Source organism: Accipiter gentilis, chromosome 17, assembly GCF_929443795.1.
Source record: "Accipiter gentilis chromosome 17, bAccGen1.1, whole genome shotgun sequence".
In the NCBI taxonomy this organism is placed as follows: Eukaryota; Metazoa; Chordata; class Aves; order Accipitriformes; family Accipitridae; genus Astur; species Astur gentilis.
Genome location: NC_064896.1, coordinates 18,124,130 through 18,147,932, shown reverse-complemented (window position 1 = coordinate 18,147,932; position 23,803 = coordinate 18,124,130). Strand labels below are relative to the sequence as shown.

The 23,803-nt window shown below is 36.0% G+C and overlaps 1 protein-coding gene across 7 annotated transcripts in view; it reads left to right on the top strand.

Annotated features, from left to right (window-relative positions):
* The window catches only part of SBF2 (SET binding factor 2), a 331,511-nt gene that overhangs the window by 211,174 nt on the left and 96,534 nt on the right, over window positions 1-23,803 (top strand). For all 7 annotated transcript variants that reach the window (XM_049821080.1, XM_049821081.1, XM_049821079.1 and 4 more), the window contains 6 exons: window positions 1,147-1,260; window positions 1,783-1,911; window positions 2,657-2,755; window positions 7,248-7,452; window positions 9,838-9,947; window positions 11,460-11,609. In XM_049821080.1, coding sequence (XP_049677037.1) covers window positions 1,147-1,260; window positions 1,783-1,911; window positions 2,657-2,755; window positions 7,248-7,452; window positions 9,838-9,947; window positions 11,460-11,609 — 807 coding nt within the window. The remainder of the gene's footprint in view (window positions 1-1,146; window positions 1,261-1,782; window positions 1,912-2,656; window positions 2,756-7,247; window positions 7,453-9,837; window positions 9,948-11,459; window positions 11,610-23,803) is intronic.

Below are 23,803 nucleotides of genomic sequence, written 5' to 3'. Positions count from 1 at the left end.
GTTCCATTGAAGAATAAAAATACATCTAGAAAACTATTCCTATAGGACAGCTTTATAGAATCTGATACATACCTAAACTTATTTCTTTAAAAAATCACGTTTAACTTAGGTTGTATTTACTTGTTGATTAGCTGATCGCTGTTTACCTGTTTAGTTAATCCAATATTCTTTGCTGCTTGTAACTTTTAAAGTTAGAGTTTGTTTAAAAAGTCCTTTGAGACACCATAAAACCTGAGGTCATAAAACAATTTCAGGATCTTAGGTTTTAGACATGGCTGCAATCTGAGTAGGTCCCTGAGCTAAGTTAAAATAACGTGGGTGACACACGATTTGATCAGTCTGGGATACTTGTGAACACATCTGGGCCAGCTGAAGCTGTCACTGCCCCAAGTCTGCCCCCAACTGTTCACATCATTTCCATTAATCCATCAAGGTTTATGTAAGCACTCCCTTATTTAAATCAAAATAAACCAGGACTTTAAAGATCTACTATTTTAAACTTTTTAAACTAACCTGGCTTATTTTGGCTGCAGTAGATTGGCAAGTGAAGACATGAGTTGGAAGAGTCCTAGACAAGTAGCTGAGCAAACTTAGGGCAGTCTCCTGGTCTCAGCCAGCTGGCAGAACTACAGCAGATGACTATGGTGATGCCTGTGATGCTCTGAGCCTGGCTCCTCCAGCAGCGGTAATGCCAGGTTAGGCTCCTGTGGTTCCCTGCCACCCCTGCCCACTTTGATGGCACTGCTTGTGTAGTGCTGCAGAGCCACACTTATTTTAGGGAATAAATCTAAGCTAAAATACGCTCTTTATTTAACTTCTTTCATGGCAGCTCTTTCATGTGGTTCACCACATGACAAACCCAACAGTTAGACTTGCATTGCCCACAGCCTGTTGTGCAGGCACAGAAGAGAGCAGTAGGAGAAAACAGTTGAATATGTACTAAATCTGTCATTGCCATCTGCGGACAGGTCAGTGAAACTGTAGCCTCATATAAGATAACTTCGTATGTGTACAAGTATCTCCACTTCTATGCTACGCTGCTGCATTGTTTGAATTTGCAGGTATTTCTCAGATAGCTTTATACCAAGTTTGGGAAAGTTTAGAATATAAAAATGTTTTGACAGCATATTTAATTGCTGCTTACAGGATAAAGAAGTGCGAGCAATCTTCCTTAGGCTATTTGCACAACTTTTCCAAGGATACCGGTCATGTCTTCAGCTGATCAGAATTCATGCTGAACCAGTAATTCATTTCCATAAGGTAAAAGAGAAGCAGTTGTATATATTTAGTTAGTATTTGTGTCATGTAATTCCCATAAGCTTGCCTTTTGAACAAGTGCTAAAGTTAAAAAAAAATAAATCTCTACACATGATTAGTGTATCATTTTGACATAGCACTATATAAATGTATTTTAGTGGAACTAATTGTAGGGACAGTGATGAAACATGAAACAAAGTTAACATTAAAATTTAATACGAATAAATTCTTTGAGGAGTCATTAAGGAATTGTGGAAACATACGTATTTAGTTAGAAGACAACACTTAAAAGTACTAGTTTTCTGTTTTATTACTTATGAGATTTATAAAATGTGTGCACCAAACTTCCTGTTACGTCACTCCTGAATTTAGGTATAAAAAGATACTATGTAATATAAAAGATTTAACTAGAAAGTACTACATACTGCTATAAGCTGGTGAAAACGTTTAAGTGCTAGCACATAAGTAGTTGGTGGTAGTTTTGATACTGATAAAATACGTGCATTTTTTTAATCTTTATTGCAGGCAGCCTTCTTGGGGCAGCGAGGCTTAATTGAGAATGACTTTCTAACCAAAGTTCTCAATGGAATGGCATTTGCTGGTTTTGTGTCAGAGAGGGGTCCTCCTTTCAGAGCCTGTGATCTTTTTGATGAGGTAAAAACTGTTTCTATATTCCCAAGTAAATTAAAATGTACCTATGACATTTCAGCATGTTAAAAACTATTGAAATGCTTCTGAATCCTGGTTTTTGTATAAAGCTTATACTAGTCTTCTCAATTCTATTTTTCTATTAAGCATACATTTCGAGCTTACTTCCATAAAATCATGCCCTGCTCGTATGTATGAAGTGAAACAGTTGTATAAATCATGGTAATGTTGTTCCTATTGTCAGGTTTGCAACTTCATAATGCATCACATGTGCTAGAACAGAATTATTTTGAGTAATTTAATTATATTCTTAGAAACATTGAAAAAGTAATTGAGAAATATTAAATTAAATACATACCCAACAATATAAACTGGGACAAACGTTTTTTTCTTTTAAAAAGTCCTGCCATTTTTGTACTGTGCTGGCTTTTATTTGAATGTAGAGTACAAATAGCGTTTGGTATAAATTCTGCATAGTAGTAGAATATATGAGAAATATGGATTATGCTCTTAGCAATGTTAAGGAATGTTTTAGGCATGTAGGACTTTCTGTGTTGCATAGGACCATAGAATCTGGTAACAGAAGCTCTATAAGAAAGTGAAAATGTCTCATGTTCCAGAGTGCCGTGACATTGCACATTTTTCAGTGTTTGGTTTTCTTTGCTCAGTTTCAATTTAAGATTAACATTTCATAATTTAAATAAGAAAGAAATTATTTTTTTAGTTGAATTTTTTTTTTTTTTTTTTTAAGTTGGTAGCCTTTGAAGTCGAAAGAATTAAAGCTGAGGAAGGTAACCCACCAAAAATGATAAAGCATGTTAGAGAACTTGCAGAACAGCTCTTCAAAAATGTAAGTTTACTATACCTGCTGCACTTATGGAGTTGAGATAGTAACATTGAAAATTCACATTTCTGAGATTGATCCAGTATCTGAAAATGGAAATGACTGCTTGTGGTAGTCATCATCTGCATTATGACAAAAGACTTTGGAACTTTAAATGTGAAAAATTTTGTACATGTGAAGGAAGTTCAATATACTAATATCAATTTACCTATTAACTGCTACTTAGCATTCTTATTTCTTAGTGTCTATTCACATAATGTATATAAACTGTTATTTTCTCTGATGCAACCTATCCATGCAAAATACATCTCTTTTCTTGCCTCTCAACAATTTTCCATATGAAAACTATACATCCAATTTGGCATAATTTATACTTTTGGCAGATCATTCCTCCTGTGCCGACCCAGTGTCCACGGTTTGTGTGCTCAGTGAGCACTACTTCATTTCTTAACAGCTTGTTTCTTGGATTCTTGAGGTTTCTTAGAATACCATTTCCGGTTTCATTCTTGCCTTCCTATCATGCCTTTATGTTACATGGTGCTTTTGTAAAAGCTCTTAGCAGGTTTTGGGTTTTTTTGTTGTTTATTTCTCTCTCTTTTTTTTTTTTTTTGGCATCGGCTAATCTCCCTCCCCCTCACACTTCCTGTGGTTGTTCAGACTCCACAGAGCAGTATCTGTTATGCAGTCAGTTAAGACCTTTATCACCCATTCTTTTTATATCCCGCTTCCCCAAAACTATGATTTATGTCTACACTTCTATAAAAAAACCACAAGAATTACTAAGTATTGCTAAGCTCTGGGGTGTTTGGGGCATTTTGGGGGGTTGTATGTGTCTTCCCCCCCAAATGAATTGCCTTTAAGGACTTTGCCACTGTCAATGCAATCTTTGGGATAAAGTTAATATCTTTTCCATAGGAAATCCAAAATTTCACAACCAGTGCATTGAGCAGTCTTTTGTGTCAATAGATTTGGGATGAAAAAACTACATCTATGTATTTCAAGTAAATGGAATGTGTGAATAATAAGGTGTGTTAAATGAGGTTAGTCTGACTTTAATAGTTGCACAGTTTGTGTGTCTGTCTTCAGATGCGCTCACTCACTCACACACTCCATCTCTTTTCCTCTGAAATTGCCAAATGACTGTTATACTTTCTTTGAAGGAAGGAATTGATACACATTTCAATCTACCTTGTTGACAGTAGTCGTTAGAAGAGAGAGCAAATACATCATTGTGGACTAAAATCATGTCACATTTAAAAATGTGTGTGAAATGTCTCTTGTCCATGTGTGGTATAGCATACTTATTGGAGTATCTTAACACCGATATCCTTACACTGACGCTTCAGACTTAAAATAAGAGAATGTATCTTGTGGAAAATGAAGAGAAACATCGGGCATCAGAAATTTTGTTGCGTAGATTAATTTCATCCATGAGATTTCATCTGTAATAAAATATTTATTCCGTAGTATACCTCCTCATCCTATAGTATTCTCTTAATGATAAGTGCTGATGGAATCATCTTCTATTATGAGCTAAATCAGAAATAAAAACTTCTGAATAAATATTAAATTCTCTGCTACTAATTTAATAGTTGTGTTCTATATAGCAACATGCATTTTCCAAATTCAGGTCTTTCTTTCAGGTTAGCACTGTCAGAAGGTATATTAGTTGACAGTTCTGCAACATTCTGGACTGTTAGTTTTATTAGAAAGTCAATGGTCAATATTAAAGTAAATTAGTCTGGTTCTTTTTTTATCAGATGGCAGAGATGAGTGAATTCAAATTTGGGGAAGATATAGCAGAAAAAAAATGAGGAGTATTGCACTAAAGGTCCTTGAAAATCCATCTGTCTTAAAAGTTTTGATCTCCCCAAGAGTTAAGGGCTTTAATGTTATAAGCATATAATTATGGGAAATTGCTTCCAACAGTATAATTGTTACTATGATACTAAATTACTCCAAAGGAAATGGTGAACATTTGTATTTGTTTTCTAGTGGATATAGATCCTTTTTAGAATGAAGGAGCCTATAAAGCGTAAGTGAGTGTGCATACGTGCAACTTTTCACTTAATTATTTCTTAAAATCAGTGTCAAAACTAATTCATTTTAGTCTTTTCTTGTGATGAGATTTATTTATAACATTGTGATTGACCTGCTACTTCACTAGCACTAAGTCAATGACTTAGTATATTTAAAAGTCAGGGGTTTAGTAGTTATGCATACAACTATCTTTGAATAAAGCACTGCGATGAGTAACATTGCTTAAGTTACGCCTAGAGCTGCCTGATTTTAAACTCAGTGCATGACATATTTTGACATCTTGTTCCACAGTTTAAATAGTCATCATATTGTAGCTGTGACAGTCTAGATACATATAAGAAACAAGGTTTGTTAGGGAGAGATAATGTTTGTATTAGTTTAGCTGGTAGAAGTGGAAAATGTAGACAAGTTTTTGGCATATACTGCTTTAGTAGTTGAAGACATTAGTTCTACATTCCTAATAGCATGTACAGCTGGGATTAGGTTTGTGATGGCCAAGATTAAAGTAACTCTTTCTGTACCTTTCTTCTGGATCTGTCTTCTCCATGAAATAGAACACAGAATAGTTATTTATTCTCCCTTTCTGGCTTTTTCTGCTATATGTCATCTGTTACCCTCTGCTGAGATGTGTTCCCTTTCTTTGCCTTGCTTCTCCTGGTGTCTGCTGCTTTCATCCCCCTAGCTAGCTTTTTGGCTTGTTTCATTAAACTTTCCTCTGCAGATAATTTGTATGGCTAAGTCGCTGGTTTGTTTTGACTGCTATTTCTCAAGTTGATGCATTTGATCTTGTTGCCTTTTGCTCCTGTAAAAGAAAGTATCAAGCTAGCTCCTGTTTACAAGTTTCATTGTAAGCTAGTTGTGCTTGTACAACAGAAACCTAGTTGATCGAGTAGCACTCTTTGGCAGTGGTACATAGCCAGTAATAAGTAACAGCATAGAGTCAAATTGGATAACAATTCAAACATGATTAATGATAACCCTGGTATATGAATGAAGAGATGAAAATATCCTCTTTTGTTTGATTGATCATTGCACTCCTCAAGATGTGAGATGTGATCCTGTGACTGGTGGTAGAATCCTCATGGAACATGTATATCTTGGCTGTATTTTGGAAAAGGTACAACCTGAAACCAGAAAGAAAAAAAAAACAAAAACAACAAACAAACAGGAAAGATATCAACCACTTGAGGAAAAAAAAATAAAAGAAATGTCGAGTTTTCATATATTGCTCTCTTCAAGGTGCCTTTCTGGAAAGTGTGTTTTAAACAAGCTGAAATCAACGCGGAGGCAGTTGGTCTTTCCAGTTGTTGAACACCAGAGGCAGAAGATGCATATTCACATATAAGAACACATATTGCACTGATACTGCATCTGGTATTGATAAACACCAACAGAGCTTACCTACATAGAGCAAGTCTTCAAATATCCCACGTACAGTCACATCTCTGTTTTATGGTACAGGGCATACTTTGCTATTGTCTTCAATCTTGCAGTATTGTATGATAATGTCAAGGTCAAGACAAATACAATAATTACATAGCAGCAGATGCAGCAGTTATTTTGGCAAAACAAGTAAGTTAGTGTTCTGCTATGTGAACAGATTTTTAATTTTTTTTTAATTCTGAAGACCTCTGCAAGAAAACCCAAAAGCAAGGATAAAAGCTTTCTTTGGGGCTGCTTATTACATCTTATTTTAAACAAAAAGAAAAAAAAGACCATAAAAGAGTGAAAAATCATTGTAGGCAAGCACTTGTTTTCACAGTGGAAATTCTGATAATTTTGCAACAATAGAGGTCTCTTCTATCCTTTGAGAACACCCCAAAATCTCATGTGATAGCTTTTTACTTTTCTTGTAATTTAGGCCCACCATTTACTCTCTTTGATCACCTGTATTAAACTTTTTCATTTTTTTAGGGCAAACAGTGAGCTGTGTGACATATTTTTGTAGGACATACAGAAGATAGAAAATTGGTCCCTGTGAGGGATGGCCATAGTTTGATACAACGTGGTACAAAAACAAATTTTCACTTTGTAGTCTAGATCAAGATGAGAATATTTCTCAGTACTTGGCAAAGAGATTGTATGTTTTAATGTTCTTTAACCCTCTCTCTAATGAAGAGGTTGTTTGTCAAACTAATTTCTATTCAAGTCCTAAATATTCATTAAGCTACATAAAATCGACCTAAGTTAAGCAGTGATTTTCTTTTGCTGTCTTTCTTTTTGAATTTTGCATATTGACAGAAATAATTTTATAAAAGCCTTTAACAAAGTTTGAAGTGTTACAGATAATGAATCAAGGGTGATATGAATATGAAACGTGATATTAGTCAGCTGCATTAGATACTTGGCTTCTTAATCTTTCGGGTATGACAGATACAAAACAACAATAAAATTGGATGAGACAGGTTGTAACACTATGTAACACATTTGCTTATAACCTTTTGCTTTTGACCGGCAGGAGAATCCCAACCCCCACATAGCATTCCAGAAAGTGCCGCGGCCCACGGAGGGCTCCCACTTGCGGGTTCACATCCTCCCTTTCCCCCGAATCAATGAGTGCCGGGTGCAGGAGCTCCTCCAGGAAGGCCTCGCAAGGAGTCAGGGTGCCCCTGCTGCCACCCGGGGGGACAAGAAGTGTGTCGTTCCAGCAGGTCCCCCTGTTGGTATGTTTACTTGTTCCCCGACTTGCCTATTTGTCATCCTGTCTCATGAGTTGAATATATAATTAGCATGGCTGCAATGCATTGCTCCCAATGTCACGTTAATACAGTATTTTTAGGGATCATAGCAACCTTTAGTACATAGACTTGCCTGTTTGCCTTTGCAATTTTAAAAGACCTTTTGCATCAGCCTTTACTACGAAGTCAAAAATCTGGAGTGTGAGTGGCATAATTACTAACAACAAAAAAGGATTTGACCCGAGTTAGACTGAACTATTCAATTAGATAGCGTCTACTCATCTAGGTCTGATGAATATCATCGTAGGTTACTTGTAGGACTGGCTGAACCAAGCTTTGACCTGTTACGTTCAGTTCTATGTAAATGTAGAACTACGTAAACATAAAAGGTTTCTCCTTTTACATTAGTGGAAGACATGTAAATTACTGGAAAAAGGGAAGGAACAAACATAGCTTCTGTCTCAAAATAAATATATTTAAATATAAAGAACAGATGTAGGAGACATTGTAGGCCTGTCAATTTAATTTTAATGCCAGAAAAATTCTATTAGTCATAGTCACATTCATCAATGTGAATTTGGTATAAACAAGTATGTTTAGTAAACTTGCAGGACACATGAAGCTGGCAGAGCTTGCAAAACTTTTGAAGGATGGCATTAGAATTCAAATCAATCTTGAAAAATTAGAGATCTAGTCTCTAGTCTCTGCTGAATTTTGTCCTTACCGTATTTGAAGAAAAATAGTAATTGCACTTGCATAGGCATGATCAGCTGACTAGGCAACAGTTCTTCAGAAATTGATTTGAGAATTATAATGACCATAGGGCAAACATGACCCAAGCTATTGCAAAAAAGACAAACATCTTAGTAGGGTGTATAAACAGGAGCAGAGTCATTGAGCCCCATGGAGAAATCCTTTTGTTGTACTTAGTAAGACATCAGCTGGACTGTTTGTATCCATTTTTGGGCACTGGAATACTGCCTCCGTTTTTGGTTCTGTTGGAGGGAGTCCAGAAGGAAGAAACAAGAATGACCAGCGGTCTGGAGAATGTGACCTACAACAAAAGATGGAGAGTTGTTTAGACTGAAAAGTAGAAGACTGAGGGAATGCATGATAGTGGTCTTCAGTTACATAAGAGGCTGTTAAAAAAAGAAAGGGAATGGTCTGTAGTGATAAGAAATAATGAGTTTAACTGCAGCACAAAACTAGAGTTATTTGTCAGGAAAAACTTGGTAAAATGAGGATTGTGAGGCACTTGATTTCTTGTGAAGCCATGAAGTCTCTGTTATCACAGAACTTTGGGAACATGTTAGACAAACATGAGAAATAATATAAATACAGTTGATCCTCTCTAGGGACAGCAGGATGAACTAGATGGCCTCTTGAGGCCCCTTCCAGCCCTGTTTCTCTTTGCATTTATGTGAGAAGAGGATAAACTCTATTCACCTGCTTTTGCTGTTGACTATATCATTGAATCTGTTACTTATAGAAAATTTAAAGGGTATGTGCTTGTGTTCTGTTGCCTTTATTTAAAAGGCTACATGCAAGAGAAGGTTTTCTTTTTTTTAAGAAGTTAATTTTTATGTCAAAGTTTTGGGGATTGGGGTTGGTTTTGTTTTGGTTTTGGGTTTTGTTGGTTTTTTTCAAGCAACAGCTTTCACACTAATACTCCCTGCTATCCTGTGCGTCAAAATCCTTGGATATTAGGAGCTCATTATTATCTATAAGAAGGGCATTTTCTGGATTTATATTCTATTTATTTGATACTAAAGAGAAAAAGATAATGTTAGTTCTTCCATTCTGAATTTTGTTGAAAATTCAGGGCAAAACACCGCATTAAGAAAATAAACTTTAGATTTCATCAAATTGGAATCTAGGTGAGAGAACAGGTTTGTCAGGTTTTCTTCCATGTCACAGAATTCTTGGCATGACTAATGAATTCTTTAGGAAAAAATAGTTAGCTACTGCTACAAAATATGCAAGGCTATGTAGTTCATTGCAGAAAACACATGTGTGCAACACTTTTTTTTTTTTTTAATTATTGTCTATTTATTTATATATTTCATTAGTATGTTAGAGGTTGGAATCTCTTTGTGCCTGTATGAGACAAATAGAACCAGTAGTAAAAAGAATCAACTGCTCTAGCTAAAATTCAGAGCACTGCCTTCTTCAGATAGTATAGGAAAACCAAAGGTTTAGGATCTTATGTTCCCATCTGTATATGCCTACTAATGGTATTTGTTTAACAGAACAAAATGGAGGGCACATTAAAAAATTTTTTTTTTTTTTCCCATAAAGAACTTTCTGGTATTCTTTGTGGCTCTTGCAGATGACATTTCACAGATGTATATTCTTCTTTTTCTTTGTTAGTTTCCATAATGGAAAAAGGAAGTACAGTTTTCAACAGTGCACAGAGGCTGGAAGTTGTTAGAAACTGCATCTCATTCATTTTTGAAAACAAATTTTTGGAGACCGAAAAGGTAACAAAATAAAATTTTAGCTTTCCCAAATAAGCCTCTGTTCTGTTAATGAGTGAATAGAGACTGACCTTGGCACAAAGTCTTTTTTAAAGTCTTGTTTCAAATACTAATGGTTATTTTAACCACTTAAATGAGTGAAGTAAGCCATAAAACTCATCATCTAAATGCAATACTGTATGCAATATGAAGTTAATGGATTTGAAAACCTGTTTGTAATACTACCTGAGTGCATTGATGCACTTTTTGCTAATCTGTGTTCCCATTATAAATAATATTGTCCACATGATTTTTTTTTTTAAAAAGGGGTGTATATTGGTCTAGCAGTATTGATTAGGAGGAATGTAAACAACAGGTATACATAGATGTTTCAGTGTTTGTCAACCAATACTCTTTTGAAATTTTCAGTGCAGGAAATTTTGCTGGTTTAGAAAATCAATAATTTGGTAGAATTCAGGGGTGAATGTAAATATTGGGCATGTCTGTCTTCACTAAAATATACTAGTGAGTTGTCATCCTTGACATTCTTATTTTTTCACATTAAGAATTTGCCAGGTTTTGTAGATTCTATTCATAGTTTTCAGTTACTGATTCTAGAACAATCACTCAAACTTACATTCAAATCTAATTCTACATATGCAAATGACTGTAAAATTATTTTAAGAATTTTTTTTATTTCTCAGAAAAGTATCACTTGTCTGAGGCTGTGCAGCTCAAGATAGAAAATGAGCATTTCTTGATTTACAAGCTATATTATGGAAATGCATATGGGGAAAGTGCTAATAAAATGGGTGGATCTTTTTAAAGAGTTTGGATGCATGTGTAGCACAGTAGTTTTTAACCTCTTTCAAGTTACTGGCACTTGGCAAATTTCAGTAGTTTTTTGTGCCCCTGCATGGTAAATTTGTCCTCAGACAATAGGCTGCCTTTTCTTATTTATCTGTTGCCACCCATTAAATCTAGTCTAAAAAGCTGCAGTTGATAATCACTGATGTAGCACTTGCTGTGTCTTTAAAACATTGGCATAAATACTCTATTGGCACTGTTTTAGGGTAAACTGCATAAGTCTTGTGGCCTCATTGCTATGAGAGGTATGCCACTTCTAAAGCCATTTGTCATTCACTGCTTATCAAAAAACATGCTGGTTGGCCTTGATACGCTAACTCGAGACCTGGCCTGGCTGGTACAGAATAGAACACTTGCTTTCATGAACAATAATCCATTTCTGATCCATTCAATGCCTGACTATATTCAGTCATTTATTTCTATTTACAGATGTAGGTGAGAAATGCTGTGTAATGCATTGGAAAAAAAACATGGGAAAAATTTAATACTTAATGACTTAAGCTAAATCAACCATTATGTGAAAGTTTGATATTCAAGCTAATGAGCCATTTCCAAAGTTTTTCTTTACTATACTGTCACTTGCAGTTTCTTAATAAGGAATGAATGATTATCAGTATGAATAGTGCTATTTAATTTCATTTTCATAAAGTCAGATTTTCTTCTCTCCAGACCCTGCCTGCAGCTCTGAGAGCCCTAAAAGGAAAGGCAGCTCGGCACTGCCTGACACAGGAATTAGGCCTGCATGTAAAACAAAATCGAGCAATACTGGACCATCAGCAGTTTGACTACATTGTGCGAATGATGAACTGTGCATTGCAGGTACAGTATGTGAAGGTTTTGTTCTTTGGTTGTCTTTGTTTTGTTAGGATAAGCAAAAAATTGTTTAGAGTGATGTGGAGAAGCAAAAGAATTAAAATGTAGGACCATGTGCAACAATGATATAGCAGATACTACTTGGCAGTGGATTTAAGATATTTTATTGTTGGAAGGACAAAGGACAAAATGCTCAGGTCTATGCAGATCTGCCTGATATGAAAAACAGGAAGAAAATTGTCCACATTATTAACAATTTAGATATAATTTAGTTTTGGTAAGTATCGAAGTGATTTATCTTAATGGCTTGAAATACTTTTTTTAATGAATGGGTGTTAGCTTTTCCAGGTCATTTTCAACACTGAGCTCCTAAAATTTGTATCATGCAGTTAAAAAAACCCATAAGTTTGTCCTCTTTTCATCACAAGTGCAAACATACTTCAAGAAGAAAGCATACTTATTGCTTCCATGGTTCGTGGTGGTAGTTCTACTTATCACAGTGACATCTTAGTTTGTCAGAGACTCACTGAAGATACTTGTGGTTCATCTACTGAGTTTTTTTACTGGGAATTTAAATAATTTTGTGCTGAATAAACATCAACATAACAGTGGCAGCTACCTATGAGAGTAATATATGTGGATGACTTCTTTTGACTTTCATTTGAATAGTTGTTCTGTTTTAGCTTTACTTGATGCAATTCATTGTCAGAAATATTTTCTAGACATCAGTGTTTTCAGTCTGATATCTGAGAATGTAGTAGTATTTGTTTTAAAATTTGTAATCTGATCACATTTGGTTATAATTTGCCTTGTTGCCCCTTTCTAAATTATTGTATCAAATTAGGGATTTGATTGAGACATTGGTGTTTTAAGCCCACTCTCCTCTAACCCAAAACCAGCTGAAATTATTTTGCAGCAGTTTGTTGACCCATATTTCTAAAAAGCTGAGTGCTAAATACAGCTTTCACTTAAGTATAGAAATAAATTAGCATTGACTGAGCAAATGCTACCTCAGGTCACCATCACATGTAAGTTTTGTTGTCTGTTGTATTTCTTGTTTGTTTACAATAGATATTTTTCTACTGTTTGGAACAAAATTCAACTTTGCCTGAGCAGTGGTCTTTGGAGTAAAATTACCTACAGTTAGCAGATGAAAACTGAAGTTGACCAGCTAAAATTGCACAGCATGTACCAGAGTGTGCTTTTTTGGCACAGGCATTGGCCTTTTCCAAGCTCTAAGTTTAGCTTCAGAATTGGAAGAAAAATTGAAATTATCTGTGAAACTGTATTTCTCTGCCCAAAATCGTGACCAATGGAATACTGCACCTGCTGTGTATTCCAGAGTTAGAAATTTTCTTTCAAACCAGAAAACAGGATTGTCTAGATGTGCTGCAGAATTTGCTTCTACTTTTTTCATTATTCCTGGGATTAAAAAAAATGAGATGTTTTTAGACAAGAGGAATGAAATACAAATCCCCTTTATTTGCCATATCTTAGTACAAAACAGATGACAGAATAAAATGGGAAGTTGAGGAAATTGCCTTTGCTGAGGAAAGAAACACTGACATCACCTTTTAATAAAGCAATAAAATCCAATTTTTCTCTAGGAAAAAAAATGTTATTTTTCTTCCCAGTGATTTGAAGACCCAAGAAGGACCTTAATGTTCATAGAAATTAATGCATCTGAAGTCTTACTGAAGTTAAAATAGAATGTTTTTTTTCTCAATAAAACTAGCAAATATAACTCAAATCATGCAGAGGAAACAGATCAAGTAAGGAGGCACAGTTTTTATGCTTCCCCCCCCTCCCCTGACAGTATTTTCATATCTTTGAAAATATAAAATGGAAATTTCCATTTCTCGGGAGTAAGCTTGGCCAGCATGAAAACATCCGAGCTCCTGACGCTGGGCAGCTAGTTAGAAGCAAGTATTTAGTACATCTATTTTTGACATATGAAATTATTTATTAAGATAAAAGCATGATTTATAATTTGTCTGTGCACTTTGTTCAACTGTATTATTTGGAGCAATATGTAAATCGGGACATTTTGGAGCTTTCCTGTACCGGTTTGAGGAAAAAATAGATTATCGAGAACTTAAATTTGGCCTTGCTGCAGTGGCACTCAGCAAGTCAACGTTTTGCTGTAGAGATGAATTCTTTTAGCTGCAGGTCATAAGACCAAGTAATTTCAACAGTATGTGTTAAAAAGATACAAAAAACTGATTTAAGAAATGTGGTCTTAACTGGAGATGTATTCAAATTTTAGGGTAATACCACATCAATTATGATGGGGGTTTTGGGGAGAGTTAGACTGCAGTATTGCTTTAAGATGTCACCGAACTATTGGAATTGTAGAAACTGTCTCAGTCGTACCACCAAACGTCACAGATTTTTTTGTTAACGTTATTGCATGTTCCCATTGCCTACTGTAAGATACAAACTAAAATATTGCTGTGGCCAGGAGGCGTAAGGCAGCTGATATAAAAGCTGAGAGGAGGGGAAGGGCCCAGGCATAGTCAATAGGTTGGACAGAGCCCTGGCTCTCTACTGGACACGCGGGGTTGAGCTGGCTTGTGTGTGCAGCAAGCCCTAGCCTGATGGTTTTCCCTGGGAAATACCAGTCTCTGCTGGCTCACTTGCTCATGCAGATAGGAAATCTAGTGCTCCCCAGCCACCAAACCTCTGCTGCTGATAATGTGAATTGTTGAAAACCATGTGTATTTCAAGAGATACAGGTTGGCCATTTCTGAAAAGTGTCTTTTGAACAAGAAACTGTTATTGGCATGTACGGAATTCTTTGTCTTATTGGGAACAGTGCCACATCTTACAAAACCAGGAGGATTGCATTCTGCGAGTTTATTGCACATCCCTCTGTTACTATTCAAGGTTTTCATGGTTGTTTAGTGTCAGTTTTTGTCTTTTAATAGGATGTGTTTTCTTGTTTTACTGGAGTCCATAAAAATAAAGGTCAGATGCTTTTTCAGAGCTTCTGTATACTCGTTTTGTAGATGAAGAGCAGTGTGTTAACAAAATGCTAGTAATAATCCCACCATTTATATTGTTGCTGGTCTCATTATACCTGGTGTGATGTGTCTGACACCACAGTCCTTGAGAATAGATTAAAGAAGAGGAATATGATATTTATACCATTGCTTCCAGTTAATAGCTGTTTTGTTTTAGTGAAAAAATTATTTAGGCTATATTTCCCCAAGTATCTGATCGCTAGCTATTTTGCAACTGGGACGAAGGGAGGGTGTTATTTTACTGATTTCTCTAGAGATAGCAAAACTTGGGCTAGTGAGATCTCTGGTGTTTGTCAGCTTGAGTCTCTCAGTCCAAGAGTGGCATTCTTTTGAACTATTCTTCTTTAGACTATTTACAGTCTGAAGGTAATGGGCAGGACCTCACTGAAAATTTTTAATAGGCCTGTGATCTATGAAATAGTACAATAGAGCTTCATATTAATCTGCCTTACTTAGCAGGTAGTGAGCTTCATGTCAAGCCTTGTGGTGACTTTAGGTGGCTTTACAAATACAGTTGAGGTAAGGCATGATGCAGTAAGACAATACTTGAAAACATGCTTTACTGTGTCTGTCTGTGTCTGGGAAGTATTGACAATCTACTACTGCTAAAATGAAGATGAAAGAGGTATTTCTGTTCTTAATAGCAGGAAGATCAAAACTACATGGAGATTGTATTGCTCATTGATTAGAGCAGATGTCTTCTGATGAGAGGAATTAAGTCCCCAGTTATTTGCTTTTCTCTCTGCTGGGAGTTCTCATTGGCCACTTGCTAAAACCATTATTGTCAAGCCCTAAGTCAGAATTTTTCCCCTGACAAATTATATACTCTGACAAGCATTTAATCAGCCTGTAGTACAGCAGTGATTAGTATCTGTGATAGCAAAGCAGAAGCATTATGTTCTGTTCCATATGTTATGTAACTAGATGTTAAAAACCATCTACAGTGTTGTGAAAACTTAATATATTGATTGACAATTTATTCATACAGATAGCACTGTAATGAGAAAAATGTGAAATTATTTCTCTAGAAACTATTTCTGCGGTGTTTGCTATCTGCTGCTGTGGTTACTTCAGAATAATTTGCAATTACACATAAATTCCTATTTTAAAAGGTTTTTTCCTCTTTAATTTTCTGTAATTAAATGCTTTTCTCTGACATTTCTAAAAAGACTACTTCACTTTTTTGCAACTAAAAAGCCTATTTTTTTACCAGAGAAACACTTCTTCTATGTAATTATGTTTCCAGCAACACATTGTATTTTTAATACTCATTGAGAAATAATGGCAAAAAGCCATCTCAAGGCTCAATTTGCATGCTTTGCCATTAATCTATTACAAACAACATGACCTGCCCAGATTTTTAATTGTGTCTCTGACTTTGCACTGGCAGCAGCAAGTGAATTCTATATTTTGAAACATAGTAGCAGTAATTTGATAAAATGGCAGAAAAGGCAAGAAGAGGCCTGAAGATGGTAACTTCTCCCACGTGTAGGTGGAGAGTATTTGATAATCAGAAAGAATTTTTTTTTATTAAAAAGACGTTCTAAATAATTTGCATAAAATACTTAACAGTAACAATAAGGCTTCCTAAAAAACCTTTTTTCTGGGGAAAGATTCTCTTCAGATAGTGGAGGACTATGCACTAGCTTCCTTTGCTAGTTGGAACAGATAAAACTTTTACTTTAAAAAGAAAAACTCCAAAACTACAATGTAGCAATATAACATTGCCTCTCCAAGATGTTGGTCAGTAATATTGCTTAACTGCATATTAATGCTTTTCTTTGGCAAATGCGGGTCAAATTGGAAAACATATGTGCCCCAGACATCTGGAGTACTTAATCTAAATGTGGTTAGAGTGGGAATAAGGTGCATAAAACTGTTAAATACTTTCAAAATTCTGTTCTTTAGATGTAGGAAAGGGGTGGGGTCTTCTAATGATGTGATTTAATCTGACAGCCTACAAAGTCACCAATGCTGTTTTAGGCCCTGATTTGCTCCAATGTCACGTCTGTATGAATATGCATGTATTGTACCAGTGTAACAGAATATCTTTAATAATAGACAAATTCTTCATTGTTTTAGTGTTTTAGATAATTTCTAATAGATCACTAGGGCTTTCCATAGTGGCAATAAGCAGATGTGTATCTTTCAAATAGAGTATACTGAATGTTCTAAAAGTATACTTATAGTATACAGTATGAAAAACAACTGTAGGAAGTCTTAGTAGCAACCAGGGCAAATTTAAACATTTAATGCATGTTTTCCAACAGTGACCAAAAGCAGATGAAAGATAGTGTTGATTAATTTTGCGCCTAGAATTTTGCTTGTGACTCTTCTGTATTGCTTTGGTTTAATAAGGGCCCCTTCAGTCTGTTGTGAAAGAAAGTTTAATATACAGAATTAAAAACAATGGCATTCTATAAATAATATTAAATTTATTTTTCTTATGGAAATAACTTCTGTAGTATGTTCTGCCACCAGATAGTTTAAAAATTGTCAGTCAGTTCTCAGATTTCAGAGGTTTGTGAATACTGTCCAATAACAAGAAAGATTTTATTACTCCTGAGAGAAAATCAGCAGTGTGTTGTGTGTCATATGATTCAAATTCTTGGCAATATAAAGGTTAAATGAACTAGTATTTCTCGTATTTTATGTTGAAAACTTATGTTGCTAAACATCTTTGTTTTGGAGGATTATAGTAGGTTTCTCTCCTTTCAGGCTTTTATATCGTGGCCTGGTTTTTGTTTGACTTGCGTTCCTGGAAGTAGAGACTCTCAGAATTAATGTTTGAAGAACAGCAGTATTTGAAAATATTTTAAGGTATTTTAAAGCATAGAAAATATATCATGAAGAGAAATCATGGGGGTTTAACAGGGCCACACTTAATTCTATTAATTCCTCAGTTATTAACAATTTGATCTTTTTCATTGTGTTGGACATAGTCATGGTAGTACTTAAGTGAGAGAAAGGACATTCTAGTGTTTAAGGCTTGGACTTGAAACTTGCAGGTTTAATTCCATATTGCACTGCAGGTTTGGGTTTTTGGGGGTGTTTTTGGTGATAATGGCCACATCATATAATTTCTCTGGTCCATGGTTTATTACCCCCAAAGTAGAAATAACAGTTTTTCTATCCTGCTGACTTTTCAGGGGTCCACCTATAATGTTTTGTACTTAAAGTACTTAAAGTTCTTAAAAGAAGCTACTATTTCTGAATCTTTCTGATGATGTCTTTTTCCCAAGAAATTGCAAGATACTAGAATGTCATTGCACATGGCTGAACTGATGGTGCTCACATAATTTCTCTATGAAAAAAAATGGAAGTACATTGTAAAATATTGTATTGCTCATCTGTTTTTATTTTTCCTTTCTTTGCTCTGAGGAGCATACTGTTATATTCATGCAATCTCATTGGATGGCCACACAGTCCAGGAAAAATCCAGTCACAGGCATCTTTTTACAAAATCCAGAAAACACAGTTTCTTCCTCTGTGGGATTGTCTATGTATGTACGTATTCACCAAGTAGGTACATGCTTGCTGCTGTCACTCAACATTGCAGACTTTTTAACTTTATTACTGCTGCTAGAAGACCAGCCTACAGTAGCCTACTCTGCAGGTATCAAGGGAAATGACCACCTTGACGTAGCAGTAGCCATTCTTCACTGGGCCAGGACTCTCCCTGTGGAGATTGCAGTGTCCAAGTAATTCCTTTCTGCATCACTTAGGGAGACTTGGTTGTGCAGTGGTCTCTACAGAGAGGTGTCTGGCTGGTTCTGCATGTGTGTCCAGCCACCAAGGTGGTTGTCTCAAGTTGCGTTGAACTGCCTCTGTGGTTTTAGTAAGGAATTTCTTTGATGACCAGGCAGCAGAAGACCATGGCTGCTTTTCACACTGGCACTGTGCCAGCAGAGGTGTTCAGGAATGAGCTCGTGTGTGGCTGGGCACTTCCTGAATTGCTATTTCCCTGCAGACTTCCGAGATCCTGCTTCTGGTAATCTGACAGCGTTTGTGACTTCTGCTTGGACCTGCCCTCCGTAACTATTGTGCAAGACTGTTAATTAAAGACAGGAAAAGAGAAGGATTAGCAGTCATGAGAGTCCCATGCCGTGCTGTCCATACCTACATCTGCCTTCAGCCTCCCTCCCTCTCATCTTCTCACCAAAACATGTTGGGTTCACACACTTCCTCCTCCCCTCTATGTATACACGTATGCATGTGCATACACAAGGCGCAAGGGTGATACAGATAACTATCTCAGCTACATGCAAAAATATATATACTAGTATACACATAAATATAAACTCAGTAGTAACACAGAAGTTAAAATAATACCCAAGTCCCGCTATGATCAGAGTGTGAATGAATGTGCATCTCAAACATACGTCTCGAGGGCTCTGATTGTAGGGAATCCCCTGGTTTGCCCCAGGCCTCTTGCTGCTCATGTGAAAAAGGACCAGAATTGCCAGAATAAAAATGTGATAGTGTCCTCCTTTCTGTTGATATAACTTGCCATAGATACAACTTGTTTTCGGGACTGCAGGATGTGGGGTTATTGATTATGCATTCGTTATGTTTCTATGCCTTTATCAGAGCAGGATTCAGCCTGGTTGTAAGGGCCTCTGCTTAATATTTTATTACAAATATCAAATGATGGTGGGGTATTGCTTTTAATACAATAACAAGCAGAAATACACGTGAGTAGCAGCACTGCTGGCTCTTCTGGCTGGTTGCAGCTTTGGGGCTCACAGTGGGGTTTCCAGCTGGGGCTGTGACCAGCCCAGGGTACCCCACAGCCCCCTGCTGCCCACAGCCACAGTCACGGTCTCACAGGGGTATTGCACAGCCGAAACCAAGGCCCTTGAAGCAAAACAGCAGCAACAAAAACAGGTATGGGAGGAGATGTGATGATCTGGAAGAGTTTTTGGCATATTTTAGCAGATTTTACGTGGCATTTACGTAGCAATGTAGCCATTTCAGAAAAAAATTTAGGGTATGTTATCCAAACTGCAGACAGCTGGTCTGTGTCTGGGTTACATTGACTTCAGTCAGGTCATATCTGGCTTACAGATAGGTTAATAAAAATGTGATAGCCTTTTGGACACAACCATAAGCACTAGAGCATCAGACACCAAATGAGAGCGTCACACCCAGTAGCCCCCTCGCGGGGATAAGGAGAGTGGTACAAACCTACCTGTCCCGGTTGGGTCTCTGGGATGTTCATCAGCTAGAGCAGTCTTTACTCTTAATGGACACCTCCTGTCATTGGCCTTTGTTCAATCCTCCTGTATTTGCTGTTAATGCAGGGCATACTTGTGTGTGTTTGCTCACACATAGGTATCTTATTGAAACCATGTAGCTTCTTGGAGTGTTGACGTGGTAGGCTCTGACTGCTCTTAAGTGTTCATTACTGTTAATTGTGGCCTTGTGGTTGCCAAGTGTTCCTAATAACTCTGTGTTCTAAATATTTTTGGTCGTCTTGATGAAAAGCAGACATGTACTTGTGCGCTACTCACTGCTGTAAATAAAACAAGTCTGGTTTAGGAATCGTGTTATACTGCTGTGTAGTTGCTCTCCAGCCTGTCTGTAAAAGAGGTGGACTGATGAAGGGTAGTAAAAAAGAAAAAAAAAAAAAAAGTCTTTGATGTTGGAAAGAATAGACGTTTTGCTAATAGAATGACTTCTGTTTTTACAAGTTTTATATCTAATAAAAATATGGAAGGAACACATGGAATTTTGTTTTTAGTTTAAATTTTATGTATGTATATAATGTGTATTTCAGTATAGGTACATAATTCCATATAGATTTGTGTATAACACTCTTAGGTATGTTTACGTGTGCTTAATCTGTATTGAGTGTCATTTTACGTATACAGTAAGTAACAAAATATTATACAGTATTGATGTACTGTACCCATTCAGTGAAAGTACCTCTGTGGCCACCCATATGCACATGTGTATTTAGCTTTAGTGCAGTCTTTCATTACTAAAATGAAGGGGAAGAGTTTGCCTCTTGAACATAGTCTTACTCTGGTCTTCCCCCCGCTGCACTTCACCCTTCAAATAAGTGTTAAACTGAGGTAGCTGAAGTAGAGCAGCTGAAGTAGAATGCTTCTCTGCACTGTAAGCAAGGTGTGTGCTCCCTTGATCATTGATGATACTTAACTTACTGGAAGAAACATGCCATACAGAACACTGGTTTGTTGTTTCTATAAGGAATTTTATGAAGTTGTCTGTTTTTAAATGCTTTATTTTGCAGGAATTTGCATAAAAGTGCCAGTGGGTGGCTGTAAGAACATCATCTTTTATTTATTTTTCACATAAAGTCATTTCTAAAACAGAAAGAACATTGAAATATATTCCAAGTCTTCTAATCATTTGGTTGCTATAATGTTTGTATAACCATTGGTTTAAACAATTGAAATCTTGGCAACTTATATTCAAAAATTGAAGTGTGATGTTGAGATAAATACCATAAAACACAGGCCAGTTCTGGGTTTTGTCAATATCTTGTGTAAACTTCGACAAAGACATTAATACGACAAACAAAAAATAGTGAACATAGTTCGCATTTTAGTATTATTCTTAAAGAAAAAAGCTTAAGAAGTGATTTCTTTACAGTAATAGACCTACCTCTACAGTTACATAAACAAAAAGTGTGTGAAGTTATAGAACAAAAACAGAAAATTAAGGTATAAACAAAGGAATGTTTGACAATTTACATATGTTATAAAAAATTCTTTCAGCTGTTGACAATCATTTTCAATATTATAGCCCAGGTTTACGGCTTACATGAATTGTTTTTTAGGATGCATGGGAAAATGCCATGTAAACATGCTATGGTGAAGATTACTTTTAGTAATTCCCCCCTGTACACAGTCAGGGGGCAGGCTGTGGTATCTAGTGATCCAAAAAAGTATTTAAAAATAACTTCACCTAATGTCTGTAGATTAAGGAAACAAACAAACAAAAACCACCAACCCCCATCCCCACCTCTCCCCCCAATTCTTCAACTCTAAACTCCAAAACTCCAGTTGGGAGCTAGGAATTAAAATTTGAATTGCATGTTTAATAGTCTAAAATCTACAATGTTTGTGAGTACAAATAGAATTAAATTTCAATCTTGATTATTCGACTTTTTAGGACAAAAGCAACTTATTTTGATTAAATTAATTCTTCTGGTCAGTTGAACAACTTGTAAAACCTTTGCTTTCAATGTTAATCGATTAAACATCACTTTAGAGAATAAATATCCTTTGTTATACCTAAATAAGTTGCTTACAATTGGCATGTAATATTCTCTATCCCTTCCAGGTGTATGGAATGAAGTATCTTACTAGATCATCTCTTACTGTAACTGTGGTAATAATAATAATACACTTAAAATCAACATGGATTATGAGGATGCCATGATTTTCAGCACTTCTTCTTTAGAAACTTTATCTTTTTCCTTATCTGCATTACAATATTCTGTCTACCTCAGAACCATAGGCATCTGAGTTTTATGTATTATATATAACTTCAACAGTACTGATGATTTTAATTCTCAACAAGTTTTCATTTTTCTTCACTTGCAATACCTTAATGTAATTGCTCATATTTTATATATTTTCCTATACTTCCAAGTCTCACAAAATTTGCTTCTGTAAGTATCATGCATGCGCTGATATTTTCCACTTAGATAAGTACATTAGCATTAGTACAATCTAGATTCACAGATAGCACAAAATATGATGCTACCCACAACATTTTCTTGATCAGCGTCTGTCTTATGTGCCAGCAGAAGCTGGGGTTCACACTCTTAAACCAAATAAAGTCTACTGAATAATTTTTTTTGTATTAGAGCAGAGGCAAAACAAGTTGTTGTTTTGGACATTTCTTCTTCGTAAGAGAAAAAAATGTTAACGCAGGCAAAGCCGGTAGACTAAAGCAGCCTTTAATTTATTGTTTTCAGGCCAAATTCAAGATTCTAGACTATCGATTTCATTGGAATTTAGCCTGTTATATTTATGAAGTTGAAAGGTGTAATTGCTTTTGTGAAAAAAAATTTAAAGGAAAATATTTATTTTAATGGACTATTTTGGAGCCTTGCCTTTGTCATTTGGGAATAGTTGAAATACTAACCATATGTGGTTCTGTTTAAAAGCCACAGGCCACAACTACAGTTATGTTAACGCAATTTGTTACTCAGCCTCTGAATCGCATGTGTAAGAAAGTCATAGACTTTGATCCTGACTTGATTATGATAGATGGCTGTTATCTTCCCAATCCCCTATCCATTTAGCCTCCAGCCCTGCAGAGCTAGTTACCGTGTAAAACATTTTCTGTGAAGAAAACTTAACTGATGCTAGGCTTGGGGTTTTTCAGTTACTTTTCACAACCTCTCAGGCATAGTCAGTACACCAGCAGTGTTGCATGGATCAAAACACGAAAACCACAACTGCAGAGAAAAACCAAACCAGGGTGCTGAGAGGTGTTATGGAATCACTTCTTTGATTATCCGTATTTCAGCTAAACTTTAACAAAGGGCTACCAAATGCATTTTTCATGTGCTCACTGCAAAGAACTGCTTCAGGATGATTTGGTATAAAAGTGCCATATAACAAAGGTTTCCGTCAGTCTTGTCTAATTTCAAATTGAACATACAACCTGCATATGAAAACAGTAGGCATCCGAACTGATTAACTTAAAATCAATCCAGCAAACCATAATTAACTATTCCAAACCATAATCATCTATTCATGGAAAATGGACTCATGGGAAGGTGTAAGATCCTACCTGAAGTCTACTCAGAGTGCCATTTGGTGGTGTTCATTCCTGGCTTCAAATCTGGGGGCATTCTGTGCTTAAAAGTGAGAACAGGTTTACTAAAATATATGAGCATTCCAATTACCACTTTTATACAGACATTCACTTTCTTCAATAGCCTACTTGAAATTCATGTCATCTTAGATCACCTAGGAGTAATCAAAACTGTGGGGAGTATTGCTGATTCTTGGATACGTATTTCCAGAGCACCTTAAAGATTATGCAGCCAGAAATTTTCTGAGTGTTCAACAAACATTTTTGAGGTTACATGTTGTCCATTCAGGTTTTATCGATCTCCATAAATACTGTGTTTGGAGAAGGGGATTAGGATTTGTTGGGGGTGGAATGACTTCTTTTCCAAGTCAGCTTGAA